This window comes from Manis javanica, chromosome 2, assembly GCF_040802235.1.
Source record: "Manis javanica isolate MJ-LG chromosome 2, MJ_LKY, whole genome shotgun sequence".
NCBI lineage: Eukaryota > Metazoa > Chordata > Mammalia > Pholidota > Manidae > Manis > Manis javanica.
The window spans coordinates 165,582,926-165,596,455 of record NC_133157.1 but is presented as its reverse complement, the minus strand read 5'-3'; the positions used below and the strand labels follow the sequence as shown (position 1 = coordinate 165,596,455).

At 33.7% G+C, this 13,530-nt stretch overlaps 1 protein-coding gene across 7 annotated transcripts in view; it reads left to right on the top strand.

Moving 5' to 3' along the window:
- The window catches only part of IL7 (interleukin 7), a 39,762-nt gene extending 33,774 nt beyond the window's left edge, over positions 1 to 5,988 (top strand). The window contains exons 5-7 of one of the 7 annotated variants that reach the window (XR_012128284.1): positions 460 to 510; positions 2,003 to 2,128; positions 3,100 to 5,988. Coding sequence is in view for 4 of the 7 variants with exons in the window: in XM_017663321.3 (XP_017518810.1) it covers positions 460 to 510; positions 2,560 to 2,679 (171 nt within the window). In the remaining 3 variants the exon portion in view is untranslated. Of the gene's footprint in view, positions 1 to 459; positions 511 to 2,002; positions 2,129 to 2,559 lie in introns of all 7 variants that reach the window. The other 6 variants (XR_001853544.3, XR_001853542.3, XM_073229743.1 and 3 more) reach the window with 6 other exon arrangements.
- The last annotated feature ends 7,542 nt before the right edge of the window (positions 5,989 to 13,530 follow it).

Here is a 13,530-nt window from a genome sequence, read left to right as displayed (position 1 = left end):
ATATATATGATTGAATGACTAAGTTATTTAATCTGAAATCAATATAATACAGTATATAAGCTATATTTCAATAAAAATGATTGTAAAAAATTATGGTCAGGATTTAACAGTTTAATGCTAACTTTATTTCATGTTGATTAAAATTCTAATTTTGCCTTTATTGGTATACCCTTCAATATCATTTTTCATACCTCACAGCCATTAACACATAGTACTGGGTATACGTGAAAAGTTATGGATCCTGGGTATTCACAAGGCTGACCTCTCTTGCTTCTTTCTTCTCCCTGATAATCTATTTGTAAATGAAATTAGTATTGTGCCATGCTAACAATAAATAATTTGAAGTAGATTCTCAAATAGATTAGATGACTGAGAGTAATATGAAAATAACAATTACATTAATGGGAAAAGCAATAACTAATTCATATTAAATACTATAAATGTGACTTTGTTTTTAAGGAAGGAAGAAAACCACCTTCTCTGGGTGAAGTCCAACCCAGTAAGAAATTAGTAAGTTCTTGTATAATTTCTTTATCAGCATTTTACTCAACTTAATTTCTTCATGTTTCTCTCTGAATTGTTTTCTTTTTTAATGGTTGATTAAAAAAATCATTAAAATGTTAATAAAAGCAAGGGAGGTACCCTTAGAAATTAGATTTTTAGTGTATTTTTTAAAAGCTACTGTTTTAATATAAAAGCAGATAGAGAAATACCAGAGTATTCATTTTTTTTAAAAAAAGCACCAAAATTAAAGCATTAATAGGTAATAGGTGGAAGACATGAGTACACTATTTATACAGGAGAAAATAAACTGGAAAACAAGTATATGAAGAAAAAATGCCATTTCTGTTTGTAAAGAAATACAAATTAAAAATGAAGACCTATTTTGCCAGTATAGAGTGTACAATATACATTATAAATGTAATAGTATATGAACATTCTTTATCGATTTACACATATTTTATTAAGTATTGCATAGAATTATATAACAATATAGAAATATTTATGAGTGAAGAAGTCAGACACTTTAATTAAATCTGATCAAACATTGAAATGATATATTATCTAATATGGGACATGAAAAAATGAACACAGCTGGCTCACAAGTATGATGGGTTCTTTTTCGCTTTCCACTGTTATTATTATGTTATGTTATTTGATCAATAGCTATATGGGAGCACAGAAAGTCCTTATTCCTCTTAGTGAAGCAGTGTGGGTTTGCACTGCCTGGGACTCAGGAAACCTTAGGAATCCCACTTGAAGTGGAAGAGTTGAAATGAATACGTGAGGAATATAAATCCACTGGGGGCTTCTTGCTAAGAAAATTTGGAAAGAAAGTTTAGAAAAGGGAGATACCATCTGTGTTCCCAGGATTACAGAGGTAAAATCACGATTCTTTGTTTTTGTCTTTTTAATGAAGTTATCCATCATGTTCTCTGAGAAAATGTCATGAAACTTTCACATCTATGTATTTCAAAACTTAGTCACATAAACTCCAATTTGTGTTTATTAAATATGTCTTGGACCCTCATTAAAAAGAATGTGAGAAATTCTCCTCCATATCTCTCTTTGTGATCTGTTGTCTGGTCTTTTAGGTGTATCATTTGAAGGCTGTGTGTCAGTGTGGTCACGTATGTGACTAAAAGAGATCCGAATTTGTGACCAAACTAAAAATAAGACAGACAAGCTCAAGACCCAGTCATTATATTTACTTGACAGCTTGTTTTCTTTGCAGCTCACTTTCCTCAGCTGTGAAAGGAAGTGAAATCATCAATTTCATAGAGTTATTAAGTAGCTAAAATGAAATAATGCATGTAAAGCACTGAGCGTAATACCTGATCTAGAAAATACCCAATAAGTGGTTGTTTTCTAAATGAGGAATTAGCCTACCCGGAGCTAATCCCATTTTACAGGGGTTCATAGAAATAAAACTGAATATATGCAGAGCTACTCCCTTACGTATCTATTCCATGTGAGGTATCTCTCTCTCCACTTTCTGTAGGTTGGACAGGTAGCCCTTTTTCAGATTCTCATCAGGGACTGAAAACTGGCTTATGAGGCAGGCGTCTTCCATACGCTAGTGAAGACCAGATTGTCGGGGTGGACCTTAGGGCACAAGCTCAATCAGGTAGATTATCATTAATCATCTTTGCCTAAATACTCTGAATATTTTCAGTGTTAACTCTACCTTCTACAGACAAACTATTCCTTCCTTTTTTCCCGATTAAAAAACTCAACTGAATAAACTACAATATCTTTCCCATAAAAGTTTAAACAGCATTCTAATGTCCTGTTGCAGTGGTGCAAATTGAAGCTGTCTGACATAGCACTTCAACTAATCCTAAATCTTAAACCACAACACCCTCGGATTGCCCACACATCAATTATCACAATTATAGTTAGAAATCTTGGTTTGGAAAATATCATTCAAGATTCTCCTTTCTTATTATACCAAATTTTTAGTACAACCTACATGATGGAAATTAAAAATTGAATATTTTAAAACATGCATTTTTATAAAAATGTGAACTTAAAACTTTTTTAAATCTATTTCTCTAGGAAGGGAATAAATCTTCAAAGGAACAGAAAAGACAGAATTACATGTGTTTCCTAAAGATACTACTACAAAAGATAAAATCTTGTTGGAATAAAATTTTGAGGGACGCTAAAGAACATTAAAAAATATGGAGTGGCAATATAAAAACATGAGAACTTTAGTTGTATCCTCCAAGAATCTATGTACTCATGAACTTTTTGGAGTAGAATGTCTCCTAGAAGTTACTGAATGCATCCTGGTAAAAAAAGATCATAGCAATTGAGAAATCCATATGTAGTACTAGAAGATGGATGTAAATAATGGAAACTGAATACTGTAATCAACAGACTCTTTCTTATGTATGCAGACATGTATCAATCGGTGTTAATTCTGTGATTTTTGTAAGACAATCTACACCGGGTATTAGTTGCAATAATATGTTTAAATCTGTTTAAAAATTTCAGAAGAAGACATATAAAATCTGTGAAGTATATAAAGGTTACAAGGATTAAAAATTAACATTGCTTTTCTACAACATAATTTTATGGCCCACTATGCATCAGCATACGGCAATGAAAGTGGAAATTGTCATCTTCAGTGCTGGAAATGTTTCAAAGTTAACAGTGAGATATGGATATTGCCCATGAGAACAAGAGTCATACGCCTTAAAGCAGCAGCAGCATGAAGGAGTCTAAGATATCAAGTGGTATAATGAAACATGAATGTATAACACAGTGCCTTCAATAAATGGTAGAGCGAATGTTTTTAAATGAAAATAAAGAATAATTTCACGAAATAGAAAGTTATTTACCTGTTCTGAGGATGCTAAGCCATAGTACTGAGTTACTTTTGTCATTTATGTGCAATAAAATGTGTCTAAATGAGTTTGCAATTTGGGAAGTATATTTTTAAAAGAATAATATATGTTGGCCTTTTAATTAATGGAATATGTATATTTAATTTTGACACCATATCTGTATATAAAAATATTTTCATACAGTACTATAAAAAATTAACTTACTTTGGATAACATTTCTCCTTTGATAATAAGTGATCTATGTATTAGTGTTGTTAGATTCATTTAATGAATCCAAAAGGATTTTTAAGGCAAGATTTTTAATACTGTACCACTATCTGGTTCCCCAGTTTTATTGAATATATGACATTCAATGCCTTATTACTGGTAATGTTCCAGAACCAGGAACCCAAAATTGTATAGACAGGAACATTACTTTCTATGTTAATTAGTTTTTAGAAGAAACTTCTATGTATTAGAACCAGTTTAGAAAGATCTGCCAACAGTCTTCACTAACTTACAAAGGGAAATGAAAACACTATTCCATGCAGGCCAGAGTAATAAAATAGCCACCAATTTGCTGTTTGCTAAACTTGCATCCTTCATGCTCTTTCATAGCTTCATCAACACCTGGTTAAGGTGCTGACTGGTTTTATTTGATCTACAGATGATGCTCAGGTGCCATCTTCAATGTGTGGTGGTAACACCTTCTTCTCAGTTCATGTCTGTCTGTCTGCCTTTTCTCTCCCAAACCCATATCTAGTTTCATCCTCACTGGTGTCAATAGCTGTATAGAAATGTACAGACAGTTCTATAAATTCACTGACTGCTACCATGTGGAAGACAGACATGATGTGTTTGCCAATTTCCACCTTTGAGGCTTATCACAAATTTTCTTATGTCTGAAGTAATCTGATTAAAAATGGGAGCATTTTACTTACAAATTCAATGGGAGAGAAAATCTTATAAATTTTTCTGGAAATGGGGTAAACACTATCACAAATAAAAGGAACTTGGTTTGCAGAGCATCCAATCAGGTAAAGTAAAGCAGCCTAGTAGAACCAGAAAGATCAACCAGAAAAGTAAAAAAATGACAGTTATCTGCCCTGTCATCTCATTGCTTAGAATTCCAAGCAAAAAGGACATGGCTTTGTCTTTTTCTGTGAAAAAATCTTAAACATGTAGACCAATACATCATTCTGCTTAAGGAAGAGGTGTTATTTTAATTCAGGGTAAATTAGATATCAGGGTTGGAACTAATGTCTTCACAGCCAAGTGGATTTAAAGAAGAAGCTCCAACTTCTGAACACATACCACTTAATGTGTAAGATGCAGCACAAATACAGGTAATTAATCCACTCAACATATAGTTATTAAACATATGTTTCTAATGTGGCAGTTCTAGCCTTAGAGGTACAACAAAGTCTTTGTTTCATAGAGCATACATTCTAGAAGAGGAAAGAATCAACAAGTAAAATTATTGCAGGAAAGTTCTATGGAAAAGAAAAAAAACAGATTGGTGAAGAGAGCTGGTATTTTAGGTTTGATAATCAGGGAAGACATCTTTGGAGAGAAGAGATTTGAAAATATCTTATTGGTCTCAAATAATTCAATATATTATACATAACTGGCAACATTTATACATTTAATACATTTCATTGAAGGATTCTAGTGATTTTTCAAGAGCTCAAAACAATACTTCAACTGTAGTACATGACACTGTCATAGAAATTAAGTATGAAATGATCAAATGTTTGATTTTGAAGAAGTGTATTGCCCTTAAGCAGTGATATGCAAGCTTTACTAATCTTTCTATTTTGAAATAATTTCAAACGTGTAGTTGCAAAGATAGTACAAAGTTTCCATATATGTTCTACCAAGTTTCCTCTAATACTAACATCTTACATACCCATTGTACATTTATTCAAAATATGAGCATTCTTTGTTGTGGGGCTGAGGATGTTTAGCAGCCTCCCTGTTCTCTACACACTAGATATTAATGGCACTCTCTCACAGGAAGTGACAAAAAAAATGTCTCCAGGCATGGCCAAAATGTCCCAGCGAACAACCGAAACCATTGTTTTAGAAGTTTTGTTTGTTTTACAGCAATGTTCATGACTCAATTTGGGTTATTTTTGACTAGAAGCCATGTATCAAATTTCCTTCTTTTGCATATGGATATCCAACCATTTCAGTGCCATTTATTGGAAAGACTACACTTGTCAACTGAATTGCCTTTGTGCTTTTATAAAATTCAGTTTTAGTCCACATCATCTCATGGTAAATCCCCTTTCTCAATGTAATTTAGAAGGAATCTCTATTCCTTACATTTGAAGGCACTATTCAGATTGTTTTACATTGGCGAATAAAGAAGTAAGAATGAAAGGCAAATTTATGAGTATTAGGTACTAAATTAAGAAAGTAGAATTAACCATGAAACTTTGCCTCCCCAAGAAAGACAACATAGTTGAGTCGATAACAGATAGTTGTTTATTTCTAATGAGTGGGATATTATGGAACTGGATGGGTTTTGTGAAATGAGGATACTGCTCCTTTTGGTATGCTTGGGAGGATTGAAAAGTCTGTTCCGATTTACATTGTATACAATCAATTATCAGTCTTGTAATTATAAAAATGTATACTTATGAAAATGTAATATTTTTGTATGAACTGAGTGTTGAGTGCTTAATTTTATCTATACATACAGATGATTTAAGGTGGAATGGGTAACAAATATTTTTTTCTTGCCTTTTATTTCTCCCTAATTTAGGAGCAAAGAACCTCTACACAGATTATGTTTAAGCCAGATCCTGTGCCTCTTCTATTCCGAGCTCGTTCTGAGTAAGCCAAAATATATTTTGGTGGCCTCTAAAGCATACACAGTCTGGCTGCTCGTGTACCTGACTTAATATTCGAATCTTCTCTTCCTCTCTTGCACCATTCAGGAGGTACTGGGCTCCCACCTCAGAGCCTTTGCACTTTTTACCTTCTGCATCAAAATATTCTTTCCTTCCTTTTCCACCTATGTGTTTCCACCATATTGAATCTGAAAGCATTAGAAATTAGGGGGAACAATCCAATAAACAATGCAATGCAGTAAACAACAAGGATAAGTAATACTGGCTCCCCCCACTTTCAGGTCTGTTCAAGTACCACATCCTCAATGAAGTCATCCCTGAACACACTATTTAAAATTGTAACCCACTTCCACTCTGCCTCTTGTCTCCCTTTAACCACTTCTTCTCCACTTAATTTTTCCCTACAGCACTCATTGCATTCTAATATAAAATTTTTACCAATTTATCTTCTTTTTTTTCAATCTTCCTCCACTAGGATGTGAACTTTTAAGGAGTGGTTTTTTTTGACTTCGTTCACTGTATGTAGAACAACAGTGCTTGGCACATAACAGGAATTAATATTTGATGAATATATAACATGGACATAGATACAAAATTGTATAGTAATGCTAAGTAATTGACATCGTTTACTGAGAGCCCATTAAATATCCAAGACATTACTGGATTATTGGCAGAGATATAATACACATTACTGATGATCCTTAAACTAACCTTGTTAGATAGGGATAATCATACTAAAAGCATATTTCTTAAAATTCAGTTTGTGATCTAACACTATGACTGGGATGAGGAAATATGTCTTAATTCAATATATTGTAGATTTCCCTCTTATAGAATATGGTTTTAATCATTTCTTCCAGAAGCATGTGGTCATATCCAATTTTTTAACACTGAAGAGTTCCTGAGTGCAAATAACTGGTCCCAGTCTAATAAGGTTAAGGAACAACACACTTATTAAAAGCTAGCAGGTAATTCACAAAATCTCTGAGAAAGCCAGAAAATCAAGTTTGGTGGCTGCTCAGCCAGAAACAATGCGTCAATTATAATGACAGGCTGCTCTGGTGGAGGACAGTCAGCTCAAGTGCCACCATGAGAAACAAGTCAAATCTTGCAACAAAGGTGTCATTTCTTGGCTCTGCCACTGTTGCCTTCAAAGCTCAGTGTCTCCACCAAACTCCACCACTCTCACTAGAAACAGGTACGACACAGTGTCTGATTCTTCACATACTGGCTCACCGCTCTTTCAGCAGCTAAGTCTGCTCTGCTACTATCTGGAGGCAGTGGGATTCAATATGGAAAACTTAACAAATGGAGGAGGACTTCCAAAAGATTCTAGCCACAGACATAACAAACACCCATTACAGACAGCAACAAAGTTGGGTTTTAAAATAGATCAAGATCATTTTTACTACTTGGTATAATTTGGGCAGTGTTTAATTTCTAATGTTGTTCAATGTTTTCTACCTAAAATATGGTAGAATACTTAAGGCAATGAAGAAGTCTCCCTGCTCCCCATATAACAACTTTCTGGTAATAGCATCAATGAGAACATATTCTACTAATACAAGAGGGAGAACCTAACAGCTTACCAAAGGGGCAACCACGTGCATAGATAGTGCCTCACCAAGGATAAGAGCTGGTCTAGTTCACATGTTGCTCACTTGTGTTGTCTTTAGTGAGACATATTGAAGAACAAACCTATTGTTTTACATTTTTCAAATTAATAGTAAATTGAGTAGTATCTTTATAAAGCGAATCACCCTTGAGGAATTAGTGATTAAAATAAAGAATTCCTAACATTTTTGTGCAGTTCATATGGTTTTCCCTATAAAGACTAAGTTTGGGAAGATGAGTAAAAACTTTAAAATTTTCTGGTTCTTAAAGTATTCTTCTTGACTAAATATCTACCAGAAAATAAGGTAACTTCTTAAACTTTTTGAAGTTTTAAAGATAAGTATAATAGATCAGCAATATATATGTCGCCTTCCAGCTCAACAAGAGCAAAACACCTCTTAAATATTTAGACTAGATTTATTTTTTACTTTATGCTCCATGAAGTAAAAATTCACTTGTATTCCCTGGGCTCTTCAAATCATTCGTGATAAACAATAAAAAAAGGGATGGGGGCTATATTAGAACGTTCTCTGAGTGCATTTCAGTAAAAATAATCTCATTAATATTACAAGTTGACAGACACCACTTTCAGCAACCATGGTATTATAAAAACAAACTAGTTATATCACAAGGGCCATCCTCTATGTCAATTAGATTAGAAAACAATTGAAGATGAGGTAGTGATTTTAAATAAACTATTATTACAGGCAAGTGATTTTGAAAAATATAACCTATTTTTTAAAAGATTAAAAAAGTAATATAGTATTCATTTAAAAATGGACACTATAGTATATAAAGAAAACATCAAAAATTCCGAAGAAAGCATAGTGTATCAAAGAATATATTTTAAACCTTATATTGTGCAGTCCTTTCCATAATTAGAATGTTATTTTATACACATGTACTATTTTAGCCTATATTTTTGTCTCAGTATTAAAACAAACTTATTATGCCATTAAAATTATTGGAAAGTTCTCAACTTATTGAATTAGAAATTTTTTCATCAGTATAGTAATAGTATTAAACATGTTCTACATAAATATTTTTCTATATTTCAGATTAGTCCCTTAAGTAGTTAGTGCATCTTAGAAGTTAAATTCCTAGGTTATTAGGTATGCATATTTTAAGGGCTTTTAATGTAAATTTATTCAACTTTTAAAAAAATATTACTATTTTTATTTCTACCACCAGTGGATAAGGCGGGTAATCTAAATGCCCAAAGGCAGTTTTCAGTTTTATTATGAATTAAGTTTGTTGACCTGATGAATGAAAATCAGCATTTCATTGTTGAGTATAATCACAACTCAGCACTACTGGCAACTTCCCATCTCCAGCTTTACTGTTGCGATTCAAAATAGGCATAAAAAACTCAGGTGTTTGAACACAGAAAGCTGGCACTGACAGTGTCATGTGAATAGTCATGTGGGAGAAGACTGAAGAGCTGGAATTATTGGTAACTTTTACCCAGCAATACTTTTCCTCCCTCAGGACAGTCCTAGTAGTTCACAGCTCAGGAGAGTTTTACAGCTCTTGACAGGCCCCACTGCACACATATCCTTTCTACTGACACTTAAAAGGCAGTGTAGCTTTCGCTCATACTCTCAGGTTTCCCCTAAGCACTAGGACAGGGAAGAAAAAAAAAAGGGAAAATAGGAAATGGTCAGCTGTATAATTCGTGGTGGTAAGCAAGAAGTTCCATATTCAAAGCTTCCGTATTTTGTTGGTACCTTTACAATGAAGTTCCATTACAATGAATGCTTTTTTCTTTTAAGTTGTAGTTGTCATTACATATCTATTTTCTCCAAGTAATTATATCAACCTCAGTGCTGGGACCTAATCAAATCTTATTTCTCTCAATTCCTAGCATTTCATAGAGTGAACATGAGCATTTTTCAAACGTTTATAAGTATAAAGCTTTGAGCATCTTACATTAGTTGGTCTAACCACCTATTTAGCTCCTATTTAAATAATCACTCTCATATGTCATTAGGTTAGATGGTTGACAAAAAATACCTATCTTATAGGAGATAACTGTTGTAGAACTAAGATGAAATATTAAGTAAAAGTACAAGGAATATATGGTAATGTGCATTAGTAATGTTTGAGATGCATATTTTTGCTAACAAAATATTGTGAGGTATAAATATTAACTATTTCTATCAACTACTACCATACCGGCTGGGTGCTCAAAATAAGGTAAACTAGGTCTCTAAAAAATTAACAGATTATTAAAATCACAACAAAATAAACAAAAATTACTGCTTATAAATCTGTGATTTCATTATATATATATATATATATATATATATATATATAAATTCATACCTATAGAGGCCTTTGAAGTAACTGGAGGCTGGTAAAATTAAATTATCCAAATGCACCCTCTAGCGGCAAAGAAGTAATTCACATATACGCCAAACAAAATTGTACATAAATGAATCTCCAGACAATATTTAACAGAAAAATTTCCAAATGAAAATAAAAGAGTGTGGCTATTATTAACTTTAATAATTCTCCACTGCTCTATTAAAAAATATAGTCATCTGGAAAAATCAACCTAAGTACTAAAAATATACTTACCATATTAAATACATATACCTGCAATGCAATTAAAGACAAGAATTCTGCTCTTTGTAGCTGTGTACCTCTTCTATTATTTTTTTATTCCTCAAACTTCTATTCATAGTAGAAATACTTCTTTGATGAATTGGAGTACTCACTAAACATATCCTATTATTTTCAATAGGGACAACTGTTTAAAATTTTAAATATGATGGTCTAAATCACTAAGTTTTCATCACAACTGAGCACTTTTACCATTAAACTGCGTATTACCTAATTATAAATATCCATAATGTGTCCTATCAATCTTGACTTCACTAATGTTTTCTACTGTTGAATTTTACTGGCTATGAAGAGAATGTTTCTATCTTAGAAATCCTGTGACAAAACATATTTATAACACTTTGAAGTCAGAAAATACTTTAATAAAATGGTAATTTATATACAAGCTTATAGCACAAAAAACTGCTAATGAAAAATCTACTTTCCCATAAAAAAATTCTGTATTTTGGAGTATTTTCTTTGTATTTTAGTGTGTTCCAATCTTTCTCCTGAGTCTGACTAAAAGATATCAGTGAAAACCAACTGGCATTTCTTTGCTCCAATACAGGTCTTTATTGAATAGGTTTAAAAATGAAGACATTTTTGTAATACAAAATAGTGAACAAGAGACAAGAACAGCCATAATAATCTTACTTAATCAAGCTACTAATTTTCAGAATATATAAGCAAATTCACTTTTAAACTTACAATCATTGTTTTATTCTACTACAATGGCAAATACTTTTGAAAATAAATATAAATAAAACATGATGCATAGATCTAGGAAAATTTCTTAAAATTTAACTATTGTACAGCAAATTAATGTGAGAATAATATATGCAATTTAAAAATGCATTTAAATACATTGTCACATTTCATAATTCATAACTATATTTCACCGACTTACTGTTCATAATAATCTCTGGGTTCTGGAATTGGATTTCTTACCAACTCATTTTCCATGTAGTAGTACATTATAACATTTACTTGCTACTGTAAGATTCAGTGAGAAACAAACATGTGCCACTTCATTTAAGCTCACTTACCTGCCCTTCCTTTGGGCAGACAAAAAATTATGTGGTCTTAAAAATATATACTTAAAAGAAAGTAATGCTCAGTTCTAGATAAAACACAAGTTTAAATTTCTTCTTTATGTGGTTTAACAATTAGGACAGAAAACATGAACTACTGAATATCTAAAATGTACATTATCCTAAACTTATTATCGTTTATTCTAGTTAATGGGACTCCTTTTTTAAAACCAATATAACTGAATAAAGAGAAGTAAAAACATTAATAAAAAGGAATTAAACTAGATCATTTCAGATAATACAATTAAAGATTACAGTGTTAGAGGTGAGACAGAGGCCTCCTCCCCAAACCACATATAATATGAAAATATAATCAATACAACTAACCCTGAAAGAGCAACAGAAAAGAAGGCTAAGCCAGACTGCATACACCTGGAGAAAAGAAAAGACTTCATGGAACAGGAAAATGTACGAAAAGCCATGATCCAGTGGGACCCAAGCCCTTTCCCCATCCCAGTTCATGGGCAGGAAGAAGAGAAATGGAGCGGGAAGGGAATGCAGGCCTAGGACTGCTGAACACCCAGTCCTGGAGATCTACTCTGGGAACATGAACCTACGTTGCATGGTGCACTGGAGATTAGTGGGGTTGGAAAGCTAAGACAGGTGGAATACCTGGAGAGACTGAGATTCCATCCACTTGTGGAAAACAGGGATCCAGATCTGGCTGCTCTGGGACAAAAGGCGGGCAGTCTAAGAGATTTCCTAACAGTGAGAGGGCTGCTAAAGGGGCAAGGATTGCACAGAGTTTACTGCTCAGGAGAAAGGACAGGTGGACAAAATTGTCTGGGTGCACTCTGCCCAGCAGGTTGGGACCTTTCAGGAGCTTCAGGTGCTTCATTCCTCTGTCTGGCTGTGCATCTCCAAGGCCCCCTACCATGATATGCAATCTACTGTGCCTTCCTCCCAACCAGCCCACACTGGCTCAAAAACTGGCAGCCCCTGCCCTGGTGTGAGGCCAGCCAGAGGGAGACCCTGCCTACAGCAGCTACAAATGCAAAGCATAGAGGCTTACACCTGTGTACTCAGCCCACTGGTTGTGGCAGTAAAGGCAGGTATAGTACCCAGGAAGCATGAAACAGCTCTTTCCTCCCCTCAAGCACCAGCACCACTTGGCAATGACCCACAACATCACTCCAGGGGCTGAGCAGCTCCAGTGAGTAGAGATTCTGGGCACTAGAGGGCACCATATACAAATATGAAACAACAAAAGAACCTGGTTCAAACAAAAATCCCACAATACCAGAAAAAGGATCAAGTGAAACTGAACTCATCAATGTTCCTGAAAGAGATTTCAAAATAAAAATCATAAACATGCTCATGGAGGTACAGAAAACTATTCAAGAACTCAGGGAAGAATTTGGATGGAGATTCAATCATTAAGAAATTACATATCTGAAATGAACATAAAATGGAGGGATTTAAAAGAAGACTAGATATAGTGGATGAGACAATAAATGGAATAGAAATTAGAGAAGAGGAATACAAAGAAGCTGAGGCACAGAGAGAAAAAAGGATCTCTAAGAATGAAAGAATATTGAGAGAACTGTGCAACCAATCCAAATGGTACAATATTCACATTATAGAAGTACCAGAAGAAGAAGAGAAAGGGATATAAAGTGTCTTTGAAGAGTTAATTACTGAAAACATTCCCAATCTGGGGAAGGAGACAGTATCTCAGGCTATGGAGGTACACAGATCTCCCAACACAAGGAACTCAAGGAAGACAAAACCAAGACATATAATTATTAAAATGGCAAAGATCAAAGATAAGAACAGACTATTAAAAGCAGCCAGAGAAATAAGATCACATACAAAGGAAAACCCATCAGACTTTATCAGACTTCTCAACAGAAATCTTACAGGCCAGAAGGGAGTGGCATGATGTATTTAATACAATGAAGCAGAAGGGCCTCAAACCAAGAATACTCTACCTGGCAAGATTATCATTTAAATTTGAAGGAGGGATTAAATAATTTCCAGATAAGCAAAAGCTGAGAGAATTTACCTCCCACAAACCATCTCTACAGTCTA